General features: G+C 60.1%; 2 protein-coding genes and 1 long non-coding RNA gene across 7 annotated transcripts in view; 1 reads left to right on the top strand and 2 right to left on the bottom strand.

The window, feature by feature from the left end:
* Positions 1–6,007, top strand: part of DNAH17 (dynein axonemal heavy chain 17) — a 100,670-nt gene extending 94,663 nt beyond the window's left edge. For all 3 annotated transcript variants that reach the window (XM_053211719.1, XM_053211718.1, XM_053211720.1), the window contains 6 exons: positions 1,558–1,737; positions 2,067–2,249; positions 3,137–3,319; positions 3,664–3,807; positions 4,303–4,528; positions 5,510–6,007. In XM_053211719.1, the coding sequence (XP_053067694.1) occupies positions 1,558–1,737; positions 2,067–2,249; positions 3,137–3,319; positions 3,664–3,807; positions 4,303–4,528; positions 5,510–5,757 (1,164 nt within the window). In that variant the 3' untranslated portion in view covers positions 5,758–6,007. The remainder of the gene's footprint in view (positions 1–1,557; positions 1,738–2,066; positions 2,250–3,136; positions 3,320–3,663; positions 3,808–4,302; positions 4,529–5,509) is intronic.
* On the bottom strand, positions 1,736–3,579 carry LOC128313381 (uncharacterized). 2 transcript variants are annotated; one of them, XR_008294016.1, is made up of 3 exons: positions 3,392–3,579; positions 3,131–3,313; positions 1,736–2,186 (listed from the first exon to the last, which is right to left on the bottom strand). It is a non-coding gene; the product is annotated as an uncharacterized LOC128313381 (long non-coding RNA). The 2 variants fall into 2 exon arrangements; XR_008294015.1 differs by having other exon boundaries at positions 2,168–2,301.
* Positions 5,466–22,022, bottom strand: part of PGS1 (phosphatidylglycerophosphate synthase 1) — a 34,837-nt gene continuing 18,280 nt past the window's right edge. The window contains exons 8-10 of one of the 2 annotated variants that reach the window (XM_027052418.2): positions 14,396–14,544; positions 9,647–9,776; positions 5,466–5,602 (exon numbers count right to left, since the gene is read on the bottom strand). In XM_027052418.2, coding sequence (XP_026908219.2) covers positions 9,657–9,776; positions 14,396–14,544 — 269 coding nt within the window. In that variant the 3' untranslated portion in view covers positions 5,466–5,602; positions 9,647–9,656. Of the gene's footprint in view, positions 5,603–9,646; positions 9,777–14,395; positions 14,545–22,022 lie in introns of those variants that run through there. The other variant, XM_027052420.2, reaches the window with a different exon arrangement.

The following is a 22,022-nucleotide window of genomic DNA, read 5'->3' as shown; positions in this document are numbered from 1 at the left end:
GTAGTACGCACGTACAGAAGCCAAGGTGGGTAGGAAACTGCTCAAGGACGCGTGCCCAGCGGACAGCAGTGAAGGACACAGGAATGTGCGTCCCGCCGAGCCAAGTGCACCAGGCTGGGGGTGGCGGGACCCCTCCTCTGTCGTTAGGTAACACCTGTGATGATGTCCACGTCCCACGCTCGTATCCCCCCGCCCCCGACTCCGAGCAGTCGCTCGGGAGAGGCCGGGCACCGTCTCCGACGTGCACTGCAGGACTCCCACTGGCACCGTCCCTGCTTGTTGGTCCCGCGGCCCCCACCCCGCGGGGACGGACAGGAGGCAGCTCGTGGGGCCAGGGGCCTCCCAGAACAAACAGACTGTCCCTAAAGCAAACAGGCACAACGCAGAAATACGCAGCTCAGCACATTCCCAAGATAACGAGGCAGAGCACAAATTTTCAGGCACAAGATGACAATTTACAGCATGTGAATATTTTGAGTAAAAGGAGACCAAATCCATCAACCGTTCAATCAGCAAGCTCTTAACCGTGTCAGGAGGCAGCCGCGGACCGACCGCCAGTCCAAACTGCGGGTGGGATGTGAGCTGTACTGAGTACTCTTGGGGCAGGTGAGAGAACGGAAAATACCTCATTAATTCATCGTCTCCGTGATGGTTACTGCTGCTGGAACAGGGCTCCTACGTGGGTGCTGGCAAATCTGAAACTTCGCGTGTGGCTGCCATTTTGTGGCGCTCCCGTGCCTGGCCCCGGGCTTCCAGATCCCCCCCTAACCTGGACTACAAGGAGCCCCCTCGGGCGGCGCTGTGTGTGTGCAAGGAACAGCGATGTGCTGGCACCTGGAAGCCGGAGCTCACCTGCTGGCTTCCTGGAGGAGGCGGCATTTGAGATGGCTTCGGCGTCGCCTTGGTGAGTGGTGGTGGAAAGGAGCGTTCCGGGCTGAGCATAAGGTCAGACGCCCCAGGTTGGGCAGGTGAGCTCCCCTGCTGAAGCTCCCGGTGCTGCAAAGCCCCGCGGGGCACACAAGGGGCGACGAGCCGGGAAACTCGGCACCAGGCAAGCCCAGCGGGATGGCAAGAAAGACCCACTGGACAGACACACTGCACAGACCGACTGGCCAACAGAAACGGCACCCGAGCGTCCACACCCCCAGTCAGCACAGAATTAAACCGCTCTGGTCAGGAGTCACGGGTGGCTGCACATTTCCGGGCAGGGGGTCACAAGGATGGCCCGAGCGAGGGCACAAGTTGGGGCTGCAGGGCAGGCCTCGGAGCAGGACGTCCTGGGACACAGAGGCCAGGCCGTGGGCAGAGGGGAGCCGCTGGGCAGCCCTTGCCAGAGAAGGCGGGACCCCGCCAAGGAGGGGCGGGCCTCCGGGTGAGACAACGCCGGGGCGGGGGGAGGGGAGGGGAGGCCTGGTAACCCTATGGAGCAGCGAACAAGGCGGCGACGGGGTGACAGGAGGAGCCGGCCCTCACCTCACACTGATGGCCGACTGTCGGTTCTTACCGACCTCAACGGGGCAGGGGGTACTTCTCCTCACCGCCTCCGTCCTTCCTAAGGTGCCCTGGGATGACCTACGCTACTTGTTTGGAGAAATCATGTACGGCGGCCACATCACGGACGACTGGGACCGCCGGCTCTGCAGGACGTACCTGGCGGAGTACGTCCGGGCAGAGATGCTGGAGGGCGAGACCCTGCTGGCCCCGGGCTTTCAGATCCCCCCCAACCTGGACTACAAGGTGAGGGGGGCCCTCTCTCGGGGACACAAGCTCCCCCTGTGACGCAACAGCAGCAAAGGGCAATGCTATCCCGGCCGGCTCCGGGGGGCCAGCCTGGCGTCACAGACAGAGTATCGGTGATTGGGCAAGAAGGCCGGGACGGCTTGAAACACAGCCTCTGGGGAGGGGGCGTGGAGGCTTCGTTCATGTGGCTGGGCTGGGGGGTGTTAGAGAACCAGTGGGGTTGGTACAGAGGGCAAGGCGTGGGCGGAACATTCTGGTCAGAAATGCCTCGTCAATGGCGGACACAGGTTCCTTGGCAGCCCTGTTCACCGACCGCCCCTCTGCAGGGTTACCACGAGTACGTCAATGAGAACCTGCCCCCCGAGAGTCCCTACCTGTACGGCCTGCACCCCAATGCAGAGATCGGCTTTCTGACAGTCACCTCAGAGAAACTGTTCCGCACGGTCCTGGAAATGCAGCCCAAAGAGACCGACTCAGGAGCAGGCACCGGAGTATCTCGGGAGGAGAAGGCAGGAGTCTCAACACGGCGCCCAGCGGCAGAGAAGGGGCGGGGCCCAAAACCTGGGGTCGGAAAGTGCGTCCCCAGAAAGCGGGCTGGGGCTGCGAGCCGGCTGACAGGCCCCAGTGGGGCCAGTCCCTGGGCGGCCTCCCCCCCCCTCAGCCTCTAACGTGGCTGAACTGGCCCATGAGCGGCAAGGGGGGAGCTCACCAGTCTGGACGCATAACAGTCCCTCCCCATGAGCTCAGACGACCACGGTGGGCTCGCCCCAGTAACACAACCTAGACAACGTAAGACCTCTCCCTGCACTCCCCCTTGCCTTCTCGTGTGCAATCGGCACGTTTACGCTGCTTAGGAAATCCTGGACAGGTTCTAGTAACAGGCAGCTAAGCAGGGGGCTTCCCAGTAAATAGACCGAATTCTGGATCGCAAGACCCTCGATGCTATGAGGCCTCAGGACCCTTTTCTCGGTGTGATGACTGACACCACACATCTCCCGACCGCAGTGGGGTACGTGACCCCGTGCGGGCCACTCTTGGACAGGGTGTGACCACGCGGTCCCCAGGGACAGCCTACACGGCAGACGCAGTCAGATGACCTGACATTCGGGAATGTCTGAAGGCACCAGGCGAGGGTGGTCTGCTGCCCCCGTGGCCAGAGTCCCATGGTCTTGACGATGGGACCCAAAAAGTCAAAGCCTGTCGGCCAACATCCCCTCTTCTCGTCAGATGTGTGGCTGCACCCCTGCACCCTGCTGTTCAGACACCCACCCCCCCCAGCGCCCTTTGCTCCAGGGGTCCTAGCCGTGTGCGTGCAACGCAGGCTCCCCGACCTGGACGCCAGGGGTGGGCCGGCAGGTGCGTGCGGTGACGGGGCTTGTCGGGGACTGACCTCTAGGTGAAGGCCGTGCTGGAGGAGATCCTGGAGAAGGTCCCGGAGACATTCAACATGGCCGAGATCATGGCGAAGTCAGCCGAGAAGACCCCGTACGTGGTGGTCGCCTTCCAGGAGTGCGAGAGGATGAACATCCTTACCAACGAGATGCGCCGCTCACTGAAGGAATTGAACCTGGGGCTAAAGGTAAAACACACGGGTCAGCCGGGACCCAGGGACGCGACTTCGGAGGCAGGCTGGTGCCGCAAGCTGACTCACCTCACAAGGCGGCTGCGGGACGCGGGGGCGGGGGCGGGGACCGGCCCTGGGCGCTAGCGAAGTACGGTCTCCTCTTGGTTCCCTGGTCCTGAGCTGCAGGCCTGCCAGGCCAGGGTGGCGCACACCGGGGCTCCGTGCCAAACTGCTTTCTCTCAAGGGCTCCTGGCACGGCGGTGGGGGGGGGGGGGTTGGGGGGGGGGGGAAGGGGGAGACAAGGTGTGTGACCGGCCCGGTCTGCGTGCCTACCAGCGCCCTGTCCGTTTGTCCCTTAGGGGGAGTTGACCATCACGACCGACATGGAGGACCTGTCCGTGGCTCTGTTCTATGACACTGTGCCCGACACGTGGGTGGCCCGGGCCTACCCCTCCATGATGGGCCTGGCAGCCTGGTTTGCCGACCTGCTACTCCGAATCAGGGTAAGGACCGTCTCCGCAGGTCACAGGAGGCCCGCCCCGCCCCCCAAGGCCTCCGGGACTGTGGCAGAGAGAGGGGTGGGAAGGGGCGGCTGTGGGCCCTGCCAGAGGCCCCCGCCGGCCTGGCCCGTGTCACAGCAGGGCTGGAAGGGCGCGGCCCACACCACAAAGACGCCTGACAGTGCAGGCGCTTCCTGCAGCAGGGAGGAAACAGCGGGTCCGAGGCGGGGGCAGCTTCCATAGACCGACACAGCCCTCTCCGCCACAGCCCAAAGACCCAGGGGGGAACCCGTCGGGGAGCCGGCTCATCAAAGCCTCCTTCAGGCCCCCAAGTTGTCCTCAAAGGTTGAGCCCCACTACCCCATGCCCCTCTTCCCGTTACATTTTAACTGGAGTCGGCGGGTACCGCTGTGGCACAGGTAGGAGGCTGGGCCTCGCTGACCCATCTGCGTGGCTCGGGAAGGTCAGGGCGTCACCCCGATGGCATACTTCCACCAGGAGCTCGAGGCCTGGACAACGGACTTCGCCCTGCCCACCACCGTGTGGCTGGCCGGCTTCTTCAACCCACAGTCCTTCCTCACGGCCATCATGCAGTCCATGGCCAGGAAGAACGAGTGGCCCCTGGACAAGATGTGTCTGTCCGTGGAAGTGACCAAGAAGAACCGGGAGGACATGACGGCCCCACCCCGAGAGGGCGCTTACGTGTACGGGCTCTTCATGGAAGGTAACGGGGGTGCCGCTCCTGCTGGGCTGGAGGAGGGGCAGGTGGGAGAGGTGCGCGGAGGGGCGGGTGGGCCTGAGGCCCGGCGCCGGCCGGGGTTGGTGGCACGGCTGAGACGGCACGCTCAGACAACAGTCTAGAGCCCGGCCAGCCTGGTTTGGCTTTGCCAAAAGTGGCGTGAGCGCCTGTTTCAAGGCAGTGTGGGGCGTGGCCCTCGCAGGACAGCGAGAAGCAGGCAGCCCCGGGGCAGCCGGATGTCCGGGGGCGCCAGCCACCCCGTCCTGCACCCGCTGAGGCCACCGGGCAGCCCCGTCCCTCAGACCCGTGGAGCTGAGTGGCAGCTACCGCACCACAGACCTCCGGCCCACGCAGCGACTCACGTCGCCCCCTCACCTAGGGGGTGCAGGGCTTGGCCAGCAAGGGCTCGGGGCTCCCCGGTCCCCATATCAGAGACGAGCACAGCAAGAGTCGCTCTACGTGTTTATTTTGGAATTACAGACAGGAAATACAAACACCATTAACAGGGTGAGTAGAAACAGAGCAGTCTGGTTAAAGGCAAATGAAAGTTCCGCGTGCACATACATGTAATCACGTGCACTGTGCGTGCACACGTAGGCTAGACGCTACATATGAAGGGCATCGGGCAACGTTAATCTCCCGTAACATTCAGCTGGAGGTACGATTTCCTGCCACCGAAATTAAGAAGGCTGACGGGTAGGTTCTGGAAACACCACAAATGTAAACGGGTGGCCCCGAGAGCTTTAGGCTGAGCTGTCCCTCAGAGGCACGTGGCGGGGTCCTGGGGGGCACCGCGTGTGCCGCATCCCATCCCGGGCCTCCGCTCACGGCTCCGCTTCCAGCCACCCCTGTGCCAGTCCAGCCCCGGCACCCCGCCGGCCCCCGGTGTGGCTCACGGCCAGCACGCCACACGGCGCCCGGGCACGACCCCACGGGCCCCCCTGACCTCGCTGCTCTGTCCTGCAGGAGCTCGCTGGGACACCCAGACCGGAGTCCTCGCCGAAGCAAGGCTGAAGGAGCTGACGCCAGCCATGCCCGTCGTCTTCATCAAGGCCATTCCTGTGGACCGCATGGAGACCAAGAACATGTATGAGTGTCCTGTGTACAAAACACGCATCCGCGGCCCCACCTACGTGTGGACCTTTAACCTCAAAACCAAAGAGAAGGCGGCCAAGTGGATCCTGGCGGCCGTGGCCCTGCTCTTACAGGCCTAGCCTGGCTGGCTGGCTGCCTGGGGCCTGCAGCAGGCCCCCCGCTTCCCCGGGGCCAGATCCGAACCCCGACTTCAAACGGACAACAGAAGCTCAATCTTGCAACGGCCACTGATTTTTATAGAGACTGCAGGTTGCTTTTTGTTCTAACTAACCCAGGCACTTTAGAACCACGGAAACGTGGCCCAGCCAGAGGGAGGGGGCAGTGTGGAAGAGTGGGGCACGGTCTGGATTAAAACAGCGAAGTCACTTAGCTGTGCTTGTCTGATTCACGGGGGCCGGCCTGCAGCTCAGCACCGGGCAGCCACCAGGGGCCTGGCACGGGCTTGGGGGTGAGGCCCCAACCCCCAGATCCCGACCTGCCGGAGGGCCGAGGGGTTTGTCTTCTCCCACAAGTGGCACACAGGCTTTGGGTGCGGCGGTCACACCCTCTGGCCTGAGGCTATACGCACACCACCCGCCAGTGAGGGGACAGGGTGTTCCCTCCCAGGAGCTGCCACCTCCACACAGTCCCCTTCTCCCGGAGACACGGGACCTCTCTGGGTTCTGACAAAGCCCCTCCCGTCGCCGGAGTTTGGAGACCTGCCACTCCAGAGGCCGCTTCTCCCTCAGGCGGAGCTGCACCTGCCCGCTTTCTAAACCATGGGAACAGAACATACCAAGCATGGACGCCGGGCCCCCCCTTAAACATGTGTGTCCTCGGAGGTCACTCACGTGTCATTCTCACAATAGCCGAGTCCATGGGTCCCTTCTTAGCGGACTCGGCACCTTCCTTTCCTCCTGCCCTGGGGTCCCCTCCTCCCCGGGGGGGATTCGGCCTCCACCGCCTCACTGCGAGCCGGGGCCGGGGAATCCTGGCTTCCAGACAAGTGAGGCCTCCCCGCGGTGAACCGCGATCCAGGGGACGCTCACGGCAGCGGACGCAGGAAGGCCGATATCCCCGTCCCTTCGGACGAGCCCTCAGCCTGTTTGTGTTTCAGGCCTTTGAACTTGTCCGGGGAGACAGGACTAAGAACCGTCCCCCCCAGGCACACAGCCTGCTGCACATGGCGGGGGTGGCCGGGCTGGAACGACCCAGCTGACACCACAGGCCCGGACTTTCCATGGCTGTTCCAGCTATGTGAGCGGGCTGCCCTTTGGGGCTGGCTGGGGTAGCGGCACAGACAGGACGGAGTGACGAGCCAGAAAACCGGGGCCACGGGGAAGACAGCCAGCCGGGCCCGCAGACCCCCGAGAAGATGGTCTCCGGGGAAGTCCACAGGCCAGCGCTCAGGCTCAAATGCGGAGCAAAGGGAGCCCTCTGGGAGTATCTGGCTTCAGGCCAGGTTCCATCTGATCCTGAAGTTTCGTGAAAACTTTTTTCCAAGCATTCTCACCAGAGCCACAGGAGCGGAGACCCCCAGAAGACCTAACTCAGAGGGCGACAATTCACAACGGCCCTGGGGCCCGGGAGCTCACAGAAGAGGGAAAATTGCCCATCAAATCCTCCCGCGGGGACTGAGGGTCCAACCCCTTTGGGGCCGCCCCTCAAGGCAGGCAGGACTCTGGGCCACCGGACCAGGCTGCCGGGCAGCCACTCTGCTGGCCAGGAGGGGTCGCTGCTGCCCTTCGTGTCGGAGACAGAGGGCCAGGGAACCAGAGGGGGCGCCGGAGGGCCAGAAAGCCGGCCACTTCTCAGACTAGAGAGAAAACTAGTGGCCACCAGGCAACTCATTTTTAATCCCTGGTAATAATCCCCAAATGGGAAGGCTTTCCAATTTGCCTTTAGAGCCTGAAATAAAACAGCAATTTATTCCACACGTATTGTGGGTAGCCAACAAAATTATCTCCCAACTTTCCAAGAGATGATTCACCTTTGGGTTGCAATCTGGTGCGGGGGGGGGGGGGGGGGGGATGGACAGGGAGTGGGCTAGAAGCCCGCCCTGCGTCTGAAGGTGCCAGCCTGCAGCGCCCCCCTCTGCACCAAGCCCCCACCTCCTAGGGGACCGGAGGGGCTGGCGGAGAGTGCAGGGCTGGGGGGGGGGGGCCCAGAGCCGTCTTGAGGGAATTAACAGAGACAAAGGGAGCAGCTGAGTGTGGAGGGCACAGGCTCGATTGCTCAAGCCAGGCTGTGGCACAATGTTTACTCTGGTCCCACAGAATCTGCAGGAATGTGAACGCTGTTTACCGAAAGCCTCTCTCCAAACAGAAACCCAGCGCCCTGGCACATTCTTTTGGCTTCTCTAGTCTAATTGTCCCACAGGACAATTTAATAACTAGTATGAAGGCAAACAGTGTTAACTGATGTGCCACTGCCCCAAAGCAGCAGAGCCACGGCCGCGACCCGATTCCCAAACACGACTCCCACCCACTGAAGCCTGCGCGTCTGCCGGCCCTGGGGAGGGGGAGGGGGAGGGGAGGGGAGGGGAGGGGAGGGGAGGGGAGAAGGGCTGCAGATGCTCTCGGTCTAAGATGAGGCGCCAGAGCGCCCCGTGCACACAGCCAGAGTGTAGATGAGGCCGGCCTTCCAGAACCCACAAAGGTGACCGCCAGCCCCAGCAAAGGAGACGCATAAAGGTGCTTCTGGGGCAACACGCAGCGGTGGAAAGCAATCTGTCCCCCCACAAAAGATGGGCCGCCAGACCCTGGGGCTGAAAGGCCTTCTCTCAGGAAGGCCTCTCTGTGCAAAAGGTTCAAGCACCTGGAGATGAAGAGATTGGGCAGCAAGGTTTTGCAATCCGCTCCTGAAGACAAGTGGGGGCGGGGGCGGGACCTTGGCCTTTGACAAATCTACGCAACAGGACGTGAGTTTCAAAGATGCCCCGCTGTGAGGTGTTTAGGGCAGATCCAATAAAAAGGGGGTTCATTCATTTGCAAAGAGAAAAACCTGAGGGGAAGCCACAGATGAAAGGAGGCTTGGCTGACGGTCACCGCACAAGTGTGGACCTTAACCGGAACTTCAAACACATGGAAAAAATTTAATGAAATAAAAATACTTCTAAGACAACTGCAATTGTGAACTCAGGGAATCTGATGACACTAAGGGATTCCAGCTAATGTCTCAGGTGCCACCCTGGTGTCCTGTTTGGGTGGGGTTCTTGTTTTTTTAATAAGAGACACAACATCTAGGGGAAAGGGAATGGCAATGTACACACATTCTTTAGGAACATGGGCCGGTACGTAAATATCAAAAACCAAAACCCGATAGATAAAAGAGTTAAAAGTGGCTGCGGGGGAGGGGGAGGGGGAGCGCAAGAGGGCAGGAAACAGCTGCAGTCTGTCAGTTTTCTAGCCGTACTTTCTAAATTTGTGTATTATGTGAATAAAATCAAAAGTAATTAAGATAGAGGAAAAACTGGATGATGAAGTTAAATGCGATGTGGTCTTAATGGCAGAAATGTGGCTCCAGCACCCAAGGGAGCCGCTGCCGCCCGAGCCCCACTCCCCCTTCCCTGCACCCCCACACCCGGGGCCGGTCCCATCCGGGGCGTCTGGGGGCGAGGGCAGGCTCACTCGGGAGAGGCCCCCCCTCTACCGGCAGCTGCACCCTCCAGGCCCCCCGCCTGGCCTCCCCGCAGCCCCGCTCGCGGCCGCCTGAGGACACAGCCCACGGCTCCGGGCGCCAAGCGGCAGCCTCCGTCCCTAGATCCCTAGCGGCAGGCTCCTCCTGAGTGGGCAGAGCGTGTCCGGTCTCCGAGCGCCCCTCCCGCTGCCGTCGCCCCGGCCCCGCTCCGTGCCGCCCGGGCCGCCTCACCTACATCCAGGCCTCGGAAACCTGGATGATGACCATGGTGACCCGAGAGACGGAGCCCTCGGGCCCCCCGCGAGGGGACCTGGGAACCCCCCACCCAGCCCGAGGCGGAAGCCACCAGCCCCCCCCGCCCCCCAACCCCGTGGCCTCGCCGGGCAGCACCTGTCCGTCCTCAGAAGAAGTTCTTGATCAGCGGGGTCACCATCTTTACCCACAGCTTCACCTGCCGACTCGGCTGCTCGAAGGTGGCAGACGATACCACGCCTGAGCACAGGTAGAGCTGCTCCTGCTCCTGAGGAAGAGGAACAAACCATCAGGGCCTCCTGTGGCGCGGGCCGGAGGACGCGACATGTGGAGCCCCCCGGGGGCGGGAGGGGGACGCTGGCCCGTGGGCCACCCCTTCCCTGGCAAACAAGCTCGGGAACCCCAGCTTCGATGCTTTCGGAACGCACGGGTGTATGGAACAGGCGACACGGAGGGAAGTACAGCCGGTAGGAAAAATACTTACATGTGACCCCACTAAACGAGGTAGAGCAACTCACAGGCACGATTTTTAATTTTAACTTTTTAGGACTTTTTAATTTTTTTTAACGTCTATATTTATGTTTGAGACAGAGAGAAACAGAGCGTTGAGCAGGGGAGGGGCGGGGGAGACACAGAATCCGAAGCGGGCTCCAGGCTCCGAGCGGTCAGCACAGAGCCCGACGCGGGGCTCGAACTCATCAACCGCGAGATCGTGACCTGAGCCGAAGTCGGACGCTCCAGCGACTGAGCCACCCAGGCGCCCCTCAAAGACATGAGTTTTAAACGGGACGGTTTTTCTTTTCTCAAGTCAGCAAAAAGTGGCTTTGTGATATCGTGACCCTGTGCCGACAAGAGGTCGAGGAAACAGGCGATCTCGTGCACTGCTGATGGAAACGGGTCACGCCTGCTTTCTAGAGAGCAACAGGTATGAAAGCCTTAGGAAGCTCTGCTTGCAAGAATTTATCCCAAGAAAGGGGCCCCTGAGTGGCTTGATCAATGAAGTGTCCCACTCTTGATTTCAGCTCAGGTCACGATCTCACAGTTCGTGAGACTGCGCCCTACATCGGGCTCTGCGAGGACGGTGTGGAGCCTGCTTGGGATTCTCTCCCTCCCTCTCTCTCTGTGCCTCGCGCACTCGCTCTGTCTCTCTCTCAAGATAAACGTTTTTTTTTAAAAAAAGAATTTATCCCAAGAAAATAACTATGCACTCAAGATTTTTGTATGCTGATTATCTGTCACAGCAACATTTATGAATAGGGGAAAAACTGGAAACCACCTAAATGTCCAACACCAACTAGTCAAATATAATAAACCCCCCCAAGCCAAACCAGCATTCACCACAATATAATCGTGTTCTAGAAGAACGACACAGAGAATATAATCCTAATGTCGTTAACAAGAAACACGCTATGCCTCTCACAGGCACAAAAAATGAGAGGGAATCCTCAGAATGACTTCCTTGAATGGAGGAGGAGGTGTCTTCTAAGTTTTCTTCATGTCCACGATGAATGTTTACTTTATATTTAAAAACAAATTAAAAAACAAAGAAGCCTTCTCTTAAGCTGTGCTTAGAATCTTTGAGAGGAAGCTTTTTTTTTTTTTTTTTTTTAAAAAAAAAACAATACACCCTCCAAGTCCTGTGTTCCCATTAATAAGGTATTTGAAGAAGCAGCGGGAAAGTGACCGTGACTGCTTCCACCACTCAGGGCTGAGACAGCGATCCCTCTCTGGACCTTGCATCACTCTGTCTAGAAGACACCAACTTCATCATAAGGACCGACTATCCCGCAACATCATAAGGACTGGACCAAACGGCCTCGAAGGCCCCGCCCACTGTAGCAGCAGGGGGCACCAAAGGGAGCTCGGGGAGGGCACAGCCCATGGTGCCAGGGAGCTCACGCTCCCTTCCCGGGGGCAGCGACGCCCCAGCGAGAGCAGGGCAGAGGACACCTCACCCTCCAGAACACGAGGAAGCTCTGGGAAGTGTCCACGTGGAGGGCTGGGCAGACCCGGGGCCCCAACTGCATTTCTCCTGCATGGTTTTCAGGCTCACGGCCTTCGCCACACGGAGCAGGGCACGGGCGGCACGACTACGCCGGGTGGGCTCTTCTAGGACAGCTCTCACCCTCAGGCCTCCTGACGGCAGCAGCGAGGGCCCCAGTCTCCAGCTGGACGTGCCTGGCCGGTGTGCAGATGTCTCCAGAGACCCAGCTTTATGTGTTCAGATGGATACTCAGCCGAGAGTTCAAATAGATTACCAGAAACACTTTAAGTTTCCTCACAGACCCCACAACGGGGCTGGAGAAGGAAGTCAGCTGATCAAGGTCACAATGCTGTTCAAGGGAGTCTTTCTTGGGTCACAAGTGGTAAACCATGTTCTCTGAACAAAACCAGGAAGCTTTCAGTCTTTATCGTGCGTACTAAGTCAAGGGAGGGACTTCGGATTCTGATAAAAATACCTCTCTATTCCCAGGGCCCAGCGTGCTACAAATAGGACCCTTCCCAGCATCCCAAGGAGAGCAGGGACACGGGCAGCCGGGGTTTTAGGGACTTTCTGGGCTGTGGGGCCACTGTATGGCTGGGCAGCCCCAGGATCAGGCACTATACGGGCCACCTGGCAGGGTGGGGGGAGGGCGAAGTCCCAGCATGCAGGCATACAGGTGGAACGGCCTAGAAATGAGTCTCCGTACTCCAAAGCCACAGAAATCAATGTACCCCTGAGGAAGGGAAGAGCTAAGAGCTGCAACAACCCTCCCACAACCCAAAGCCCCTGGGATTCAGGTTTGGGAAGAAAAGGAAAACATCCCAAATATGTCATTTAGGGAAAGAGCTGCTGACCGCAACCCGCCCGGCTTTTCTCAAGATCCAGGATGTGGGTTCAATCCCCTTCCTTGGGCAGTTGGGGGGGAGCGGCCAGTACGAGGACCCTGGGCACAGGCCTGGGGGACGCGCCCCCACAAATCAACCCAGATTGTGGAGAACTTGTCCCGGCCCGAGGCCAAGTTCACACCCACAACTCTGTGCTGACCTAGGGCGGAAGTTCACGCAAGTCCATCAGACCCCACCGGGGCGCAGCCCTGCCCCTCTCACACCAGTGGCCCCGACTGGAGCTTCAGCTCTGAGGCTTCCTCATTTTCTGGAAGCCTCACGGTAGCAAGAAACCTGCTGAGCAGATCGGATTCCGCACCGGCCACCCAGAACACAGCCACCGCCACTTCCTCTCGCCCCTGGTCGCGAAGGCCTTCCCGGCACCAAGGCCCCACTGGCCGCTGACAGGATTCCCAGATGGCAGAAGGCAGGTCCCAGGGAACAAGGCAGTTACCGTTTCCTTGTCCAGCAACAAAGGCTCCAATCGTTTCGCAACACTAATTCCCAAACACTGGAGAATAAAAGCTTAACAAAGTCAATAGCCGAAGCTTCTGAGGTCTGGCCTACAGCAGCGTTATCTGTATTCCTATGACTCAGGAGGGAAGCTGGCACCTTCCATGGAAAGGCTTTGCTGTAAAGGTCACAAATTCACGAGCCCACAGCACCGCCCTGGTCTCCCGCACAGGCACAGCGCTGGTGCTCTCCGAAGTCCAGCAGCACTGCCACAGGCAGGCACAGAGTCCCACGAGAGCACCAGGGAATGCTCAGGAACTTTCTGTTTTCCTCTGAATGTAAAATGAAATATTACACCACAGAAGGAGGGCCAAGACAGCTGCTGACTCTTTGGGAACCACCCTGCGACCTGCCCCGGTGAGGAAACCAGGTTCTCCCCACTGCTGCTTCGGGCCCAAGCCGGCCGGCAGCACGGGGCCCAGGGTCTCCAACCCCAGCTCAGGACAAAGGGCTGCTCTCCCCACTTCCAAGTGGGTCTTCCAAGGGAAGCAGGAGGATCCTCGATGGGCCACCTGTTCCCGATGGCCAGCATACCCCGTGCCGAACCACCAGAGCACGCCCCACCCCCCATGCTCAGGACAACGCTGGCCTCTCGTCGCGGACAGAGGAACAGAAGCCCTGTCCCAGCTGCAAGCACGAGGAAAATAGCACAATGGTTCCAAGACGCCGCAAGTCCCCGAGGAAAAGGGGGCCCGTTCGGCCAATCGCCATCCCCCTACGAGGGGGAGGGAGCTGAAGCAGCCAAGGGTTTCTGCTGGGTCCCACACATCGCCCACCTCCAGACTCTGCAAACACACCACGAGGGAACGCCGCTGCTGGCTGGCACACTTCCAGACCCTCCCCATCACCTCCTGCGCCTTCAATCCCAAGCCAGAGCACTACCAAAGGAAACCACCGGGGAGTGAGACGGAACCCAGGTGATCAGTGCACAGGGACGCTAGGGCATATGAACCTAGGAGCAGGACTGTCCAAGCCCTGGCAATGACTCAGTTCGCCACGAAGCCCCTCTGCACTGGCACTCAGGGCTCCTTACGAGGTCTGCCTCTTCTCTGCGTCCCCTGGCAGAGACACTGGCTCCCGGAGTACCCTTCCTGCCTGCGTGGCAAGCCTTCCTGCTGAGGCTGCTCACCAGAGGCCCCGAGTGAGCCTGGCTCCTCCCCCTGGTGGCCCTTCACACGGGACGTGCGTTCTTACAAGAGGCTGGGGACCACAACGGATTCCTAATCTGCGTCCATGTCCCAGTGAGAAAACAATGCTCTCCTCCCGCACTGAAAGGATCCCCCCGGGGCTGTGGGGTAGGGGCCCCTCCGGGGAGCGGCCACATCTCAGGGCGGCCCCGCAGCAGGTTTCTCTCGGGACCGCCACCAGCAGACTGAGAGGACTCGCTTCTTTCTCACGCGGGAGGCGATGGCGGAGACGGCTCTCGGGGGACCCGGTGAGGTGAGCAGGGCCGAGCACCCAGCTACCCACCCCTCACCCCAGGAAATCCCACTCGTCCCAACCAACCTGGTGAAGCTGCTGCTGCAGGGCCCGGCTCTCCGTCACTATGGCGATCTGGGCCTCCAGGTCCCGGTGAACTGACCTGTACCCAAAATTAGGAGAGCCAATCAACGTGAGGCAGGGCAGGCTGCTCCCTGCCAGGTACAGCCAGAGGCCTGCAGGGAAAAGGAAACGTGCAGACAGGAAATGAGCATCTGCTGAGAACCTCTCCATGCTTCGCTTTGTTCAACCTAAGGGAAAAGCAGCCCTGCCGGGAAGGAGCGGTCGGGCAGGACGTGCTCTCCGCCCGGGCGCTGTCAGGAGGGCACGGACCCCCGGCGTTCCCAGGAGGCCGCCGCCTCCTCTCTTGCCCAAGCACGGCGAGAAGTGGGCTCTCCAGGGAACCCCAGAGGCCGCTGCTCAGGTTCCGCTCTCACGGCCCCGTGTGGCAGCCCCTCCCGGAGACCTCAGGGCCCCTAGGCCCCCCTCCGAACAGCCTCAGCCACATCTTGGCCACTGAAACGCGGAACCCACCCTGGCCAGAGGCTCCACGGTCCCGCCACGAGCACTGAGGGGACGAAGTAAGTGCACCAGAGTCCAGTCTGTACCTGCTTCTCGGGAAAGACACCCCCCCGTGCTAAGAGGGTGGACGAGGGAACGGCGGGTTCGTCCACCCCAGCCCGCAGGCACGGGGCTGTCCCACGGGTGTGACAGAGGCTCTTGGTAAGCACAGGTTACTCCGTTCTGCACCCCTTCCCACCTACGGACATGCGATTCTCCGACTCAGGCTGCCGACACACCACGCCCAAAGGGACACCAGAAGTGAGTGCCTGCTGGGGACCCGGGGACATCCAACCAGACGGGCAAAGCCCCGAGAGGCCAGCGGAGGAGAGAACCCAAGAGGCGCCGTAAGCTTCCGTCCCACCCCAGAGAACACTGTTCCCCCTATCTTGCCAGGAGATGAGCCAGCCGACGGCACAGCCAGAGAAAAGGCCGGGCACAGGATGAGGCGATGGGGGGTACAGGGTCCTGCCTCGTCAGACAACAGGCAGGTCTTCCACTGTGTCCTCCCATCTCGAGTCCCAAGGCCTGCCCGGACGGCCCAGTGCCCATCACAACTACTTCTGAAAAGACTGTCCCAAACCTGACCTCCCCGGGACATCTACTGCCCTAGACTTCCTTCCTCCTACGCGACCCCAGACCTGGGTCTGGCCCCCGTCTTTTCCTGCACGTGACACCCAGGACGCTCAGCCCGGAAAACCCAGCCCAACGTCCGGTGCCCAAGTTGGCCGCGGCTCCCCCGCAGGGTTCCCCTGCTCAGGGCCAGCCTCCTCACACCCTCCCACCGCCGCTGGTCCCTCCTCTGCCAACACGGCCCTTTCAAAGGGCCCTCGGGCGCGCATGACCATCGTGAGCGAATCAACGACGTACTACACGCCAAGGAGCCTAAAATAGAAGGCCATTTCCTAATTCTCACTCAGAGCAAGAGCATTTCCAAGAATATCTTGGGTAAGAGATGACGGTGCTCTGCTGCCTGTTCCTGTAATGTGCTCGACCCTCCCCCCGCCCCCCCACACACAGGGGCCACATCAAAGCTGGTCGCCTGCCTGTATCGCTCAGGCAACTGCACCGTCCCAAGGGGCCACTGCCGCACAGGCAACCACCCGGCTCCCCTCATCTCGTGTCAAGAGACCACGGGGTGGGCCAGATGCCCAGCGAGGTCCACTGGAATGGCTGCGCCTCGGCCACTGCAGTTGTGGCTCTCTGCCTACGCCAGGCTCCGCCTCTCCTGCCCCTCCTCTCCACGCAGCCCGGAGCTGGGGGGACAGGGCCAGGGACCGAGGAAAGGCCGCCTGCCATCACTGTTCCAACTGCTGCGATGGGCTCAGAAAGACTGAAAGGCACCGGGGCTGCTGAGTGCCGCCCATCCAGCTGGCTCTCCCAAGCCCACTCTGATGGGACAGGGCCGGCGAGCGGTAGGGAGGCCCGACCCCAGCTGAGGCTGATGTGAATCACGCCACCCTGCGTGTGTCCATCCAAGGCTCCTGGACTGCGGGGCCCGGCGGGGAAGGCCAACAGGACCCGGTCCCGTGTGTACTTTTTATTCCTGAAATCTGCCTAAACGTAGACGGCTTCCTCCTCGGGCAACCTAGGGGCCAGCCACGGGAGGTGGGCGGCCCATCCCCAGCCCCCTCCGAGGGCTCCTTGTGCCCGCCACCGCTCCCCAGCCTGATTTCACTACCGGCCCCTGAGGAGCTTCCGTAGACCCGTTTTTCCTAATCGCCAACCCCGAAAGCTCTCTTGTTCTCTGACGGAGGGGAGCACGCAGCCTGTGACCGCCCCACCACCTTCCTCTGTAGGCCCACGTGGACCACGATCTTTCTCCACCCGAAGGACGTAAAGACCACAGAGGGCGAGGCCCCGCTGTACCCGTGCCCCAGGGGCTCAGGACGCAGCCCCAGGAACAGCCAGCCCCTCTGGGTGCAAAGCTCCACAAGGCGGATGTCTCACCCCTGGGCCAGGCCCCCAGGACAGTGGGAAACTTTCATTCGGGCAGGAGCTACAGCGGATGCATCCCTGCTCCGGGCCTGAGCGGGGGAGGGGAGGGGCGGGGGCCCAGGGCACTTCCCAGCAGGGCCATGAGCCTGTTATCAAGGCCGGGCCTGACCTTTGTGCTAAACACCAATCACTCTATGACCTAACCACACTCTGCAGCCTAAGGGACCACACTGACAGCACAGAGGGGACTGGCTGGGGACGGTCCTCAGGCCCTGAGAGAGCATCCTGGTGGGGGGGGGATGCAGATGACTGGACTGAGACCCAAGGCTACTGCTGGCTCTGGGCTCTAGAAGGAGAACCCCTACTCCCCCCACCGCCCCTGGGGCCACCTCTGCTGCTCTGCCTGCACCTCCAGTCCCTTCAGCACGCGGTCCCAGCATCGTGCCACAGAGTAAACCTGGTGACTTGATGGCTCCCACGGTGCCCACTCACCGGGCCTCTGGGCCTTCCTGATGGGCCCCGGCCACCTGCCAGCCTCGCTGCCCCCCAAGGCCGCCCCCCTCACTCGTCATGCCTCTCGAGGTCTCGGGGCTTCACATTCCTGCTCCCTCTGCCTGGACCCTTGGGCCGGGGACTGCGTTCAGTGTCCCGTCCACAGAGAGGCCTTCCCGACACCCCCACTTAACAGATCTGTCCCCTCCCCTTGCTCTGGTCTTCTCCATAACCCTCTCCACCACTGGACATTGTATCTGAATAGAGTCATCGGCCCATTATTTGTTTCCTATTAAACCAGACATCCTGAGAGGACAGGGGCTTTGTCTTGTCCCCAGTGACTTCTTCCCAACCTCAAATGCTGCCTGGCACACGGCAGACACTCAATAAATATTTGTTTAAACAAATGAGGCTAAAAGTGCATCTTCTGACACATGATGATGAAGTACAAAAAGCTCTGAGTTCTAAAGCGAGAGCTCAGGAACGCTTCTGAGTATCACTCCAAGGAAACATTTTTTTTAATCTTTTTTTTACATTTATTTATTTTTGAGAAACAGAGTGAGACAAAGCGTGAGCGGGGCAGGGGCAGAAAGAGAAGGAGACACAGAACCTGAAGCAGGCTCCAGGCTCTGAGCAAGCGGTCAGCACAGAGCCCGATGTGGGGCTCGAACCCACGAACTGTGAGATCATGACCTGAGCCGAACTCGGACGCTCAACCGACTGAGCCACCCAGGCGCCCCAAAAAATTTTACCTTATGCACCCCTCCTTCATCTCTGCCACAGTATTTGGCAATAAATTTCAGAGGCTCTCAGACCCGTATAAAAATAACAGGGAACAGGAGACATCACAGCCTTGCGCTCAGAGGAATAAGCACCCGCCTGTTACACTCCGGGCCACAAAGAGGCTGTCTGCCCTGGTGTGCACCTGCCGGCGCCCAGGTGAGACACACGTGCCCTGGGCACACAGGGCGCGGCTGCCCGGCCTGCACTGCAAGCTCACCTTTGGGCACTACGCCAACCGGCCGCCTGTCGGGAAAGCAGTAAAAATAGTGACAATTCTCACAATCATTAACAGATTCCTCTGTCAGCAGGAGCCAGAAATCTCTTAATCCCACGGCCCTGCCCCGCCCTAGCCACACACCATGCTCTCAGTGCTAGGCTACCACACCCAGATGAAATCGAAGCCAACACCTCAAAACTCATTTTCTGATCCTGCCCCTGAAATGTCCTCCAGCGTGGACGTGGCCCCTGCCCGACGGGGCTGCGGCAAGGCCGGGGAAGCCGTGTGCCTCTTGCTCCAGCCAGAAGCCCCACAATGGGACAGCAGATCAGGCCACTCCCCTGCCGGAAGCGGGAGAGGTGAGAAGCAGGCCACACACACACACACACACACACACACACACACACACACACGGCACCCTCACTCAGGCACCCCTGGGGCTGCTGCCTCTCCAAGACCTCAAGAGGTTAGCTTGTTGGCACGGCACGTGGCCGATACGGTGCTGACGACCGCCGAGAAGGCCACTCTGCACCTGGCCCCTGTACCCCACTCTCCGCCAGGATCAGGTTTCCAAGGGGAATCCCTGTAGCAGCCGAGGTGTCCTTCGGTAGGTGGGTGGAGAAATGAACCGTGGTCCGTCCAGACAACGGAATGCTACTTAGCACTAAATGCCAAGAGCTGTGAAGCCACGAAAAGACGTCGGGTTTACGAACCTTAAACGCACCTCACTGAGTGAAAGAAGCCAGTCTGAAAAAGCCACGGGCTGTGTGATTCCAACTGTATGACATTCTGGAAAAGGTGAAAACATGGAAACAGTGAAAGGACCAGCGGCTGCCAGGATTTGGGGGGAAATGGGAGGGACGGACAGGAAGCACGGAGGGTGTTTAGAGCAGTGAAACCCTCCGTATGATACAGTGACAATGGGCACATGTCCTCCTCCGTGGGAACTCACGAATGCACAAGATGAGCCTCAATATACAGCGTGGACTCTGGGTGATACCACGTGTCGACGTCAGCTGATCGGTGAGAATGATTGTGCCTTTCTGGTGCCGGATGCTGACGGGAGCGGGGAGGCTGTGCGTAGGGGGAGGGGGGCAGGGTAAGGGCAATCTCTGTGCCTCCCTCCCAATTTTGCTCTGAACCCAAACCGCTCTAAAAACAAAATTAAGTCTCCTGGAAGTAAATGCATGAAATAAGAGTATAAATTGTCATTTAAAAGGGAAAAAATAATTACTTAAGCCGTGAAGGGCCACACTGGGCACTAATGCCCACGCAGTAAACCAGAGCAGGTATGGAAAAAAGAAACGTGGCTGGACACCCAGCGCCTCTTCACGTGAGCCGCCAGCAGCACTCCTGGTGTATCCTGCTCGCAGAACCTCACCCAGGCTTCCAGACTCCAAGTCTGGTGCCTCCTCAGCATTCCGAATAGGTGGCCTTTGCAAAACCCCGAAGAACACTAGACAAACCACGTGGCAAAACTCTCTGGGGTACGTGCCTTTAAACAGTGGAAGGTTTCTCTGGTACTTTGAGGCAATGTGAAAATGGGGTAGAAGGGCACCCGGGGGCTCAGTCGGTTGAGCGGCCGACTCTTGATTTCAGCTCAGGTCGTGATCCCGGGGTCGTGAGACCCAGCCCTGGGTCAGGCTCCTCAGTGAGCACGGAACCTGCTGGGGATTCTGGCTCTCTCTCCCTCTGCCCCTCCCCTGCACACTCTCTCCCTCTCTCCAAAATAAAAAAATAAAAATAGATAAATAGATAAAACACAATAAAAAAAATTTTTTAAGCCATCTATGCTCCAGTCTGCTACGGGATCAGCCAAGCATGCCAGTGAAACACGCCTCTACTCAGGAGCCCACCGACCAGAACAAGTGCTGTTTTCACAGCTACCTTGCTCCGTCTCTCCAAAGACGCCTCTGAACCACCGCTTGACATCCTCACACTTGATAGGCAGGAGAAGACTGAAGGACGCCCCCCAGCCCTTGGAACTCCCTGCCATTCCCTGGCACCTGCTGACCGGTGCGGTCACTTCCACGAGGAGGATGCCACCTCCCCCCCCCCCCCGCCGCCTGTTAGCTTCCTGCGGGCAGGGAGCACGCAGACTGTTCCTGCATCACCACACTCACGAGGCCACCGGTAGGTTCAACGCAGAGCCCCTCCCTGCCCGACTCCTAGGGGGCGCGGCGCTGTTGGACCCACAAGGATATGCACGTGGCAAACGTGGGGTCCAGCTCCCTCTCCTCACCAAGGGCTTCTGGGAGCATGAGGAGTCAAGATCAGCCAGGCCCGTCCTGCGGGGGCCTGGATAAGGCCATCAGGGTACCGGCTACTCAGCCATCGACAGGAACGAACAGACGCTCCACTTGTCCCCGGGCACAGGCCTGGCCGAGAGTAGACAGCAAACCCAGCCCTCTCCCCCACCGGCACCTGGGCTGCCTGCTCCTCTCGGAGGCCGCTTCGGGGAGAGTGACCATCCAGGGATGAGCCAGAAAAGGGGGCTGACTTAGGACCCCCGGCCAGTATCGATCACAGTCACAGGAGAGGATCTTGGGCTCTCCAACACGGAGGGATCTCTGACCCCTGGCTCCTCCTCACGGGCCCATCCCCCATTCTGTTTCTCACACACGTGCCCTGGGATCCCCGCCTTCCCCACTAACCCAGTGCTCCCAGGAGTGCAGGGCCCCACCCGAGGCGGGGGGGGGGGGGGGGGGGCGGGGGCAGGAACATGCCAGTCCGGGAAAAGGCGAGACGCACTGGAAAAGCCGGTTGGGTGTTTCTGTTTCAACGGTAACCGGGGAGTCGCTGCACGTTTATCAGCGCGGCTTCAGGGAAATAACCCCCAGCCCGGTCACAACTGTCAGGCCAGGCTGAGCTGGAAGCCCTGAATGCCAAGGGACCTCCTCGCTGATCTCACCACGGGACAGACCGGGAGCGGGCGCCGTCTAGGCGGACCCCACACAGCTCCCCAGGTGCTTGCGTCCTCTCGGAAAAACAAAGCTTCTCCCGCTGTCCAGCTGTCCATCTTCGATACCCCACACCGAGGCACCGTTGTTATTCTCAGAAGTAACGAAACCAACCCTGAGATACTTCCCACACCCTCGCTGGCTTAGCCCCACCTGTGCGGCTCAGCCCACCAGCGCCAGCACTCGGGGACAGTTCACTTCCACACCCAGGGCCTCCGAGCAGGAAGCGGGAACCACCCTCGAGGCCAGAAGCTTCACCCTTCTGAGCTGTGACAGTGATTCTTGAGGCATCAGAAACTGGAGAGGTTTTGTTTTTTTTTTTTTTGTGAATGCCATATTGGATTCGTCCTCGAGAGAGCTGGATGCAGGTCTAGGGCAACCTGGGCGTCAGTATTTATCAAGTACCCACGGGTGAAGAGCACCGATGTAACAGAAAAAGAGTCCCACCCAATGATCCCCAAGGGACCTCAAATCTAAACAACACAGACAAGCGGCTGTGGCTGTCTGCAGCCCGGACTCCCAGTCCGGGACCAGAGGTCAAGGTACCGCCGTCTGCTCCCTCCTCGACCAGCCCTTGAGCAAGACTCCAGGGCCAGCACGAGAGCACAAGGGGCCTCCGGACCACCAAAGAGAAGCCAGAAAAGCCACGTCCGTCACTCGTGGCCGGGGGCTCTCTGCGCCAGTCACTCTTCCTTCAAACACA

Source organism: Acinonyx jubatus, chromosome E1 (assembly GCF_027475565.1).
Source record: "Acinonyx jubatus isolate Ajub_Pintada_27869175 chromosome E1, VMU_Ajub_asm_v1.0, whole genome shotgun sequence".
NCBI classification, from domain to species: Eukaryota; Metazoa; Chordata; class Mammalia; order Carnivora; family Felidae; genus Acinonyx; species Acinonyx jubatus.
This window is presented reverse-complemented; position numbering and strand designations above follow the sequence as displayed.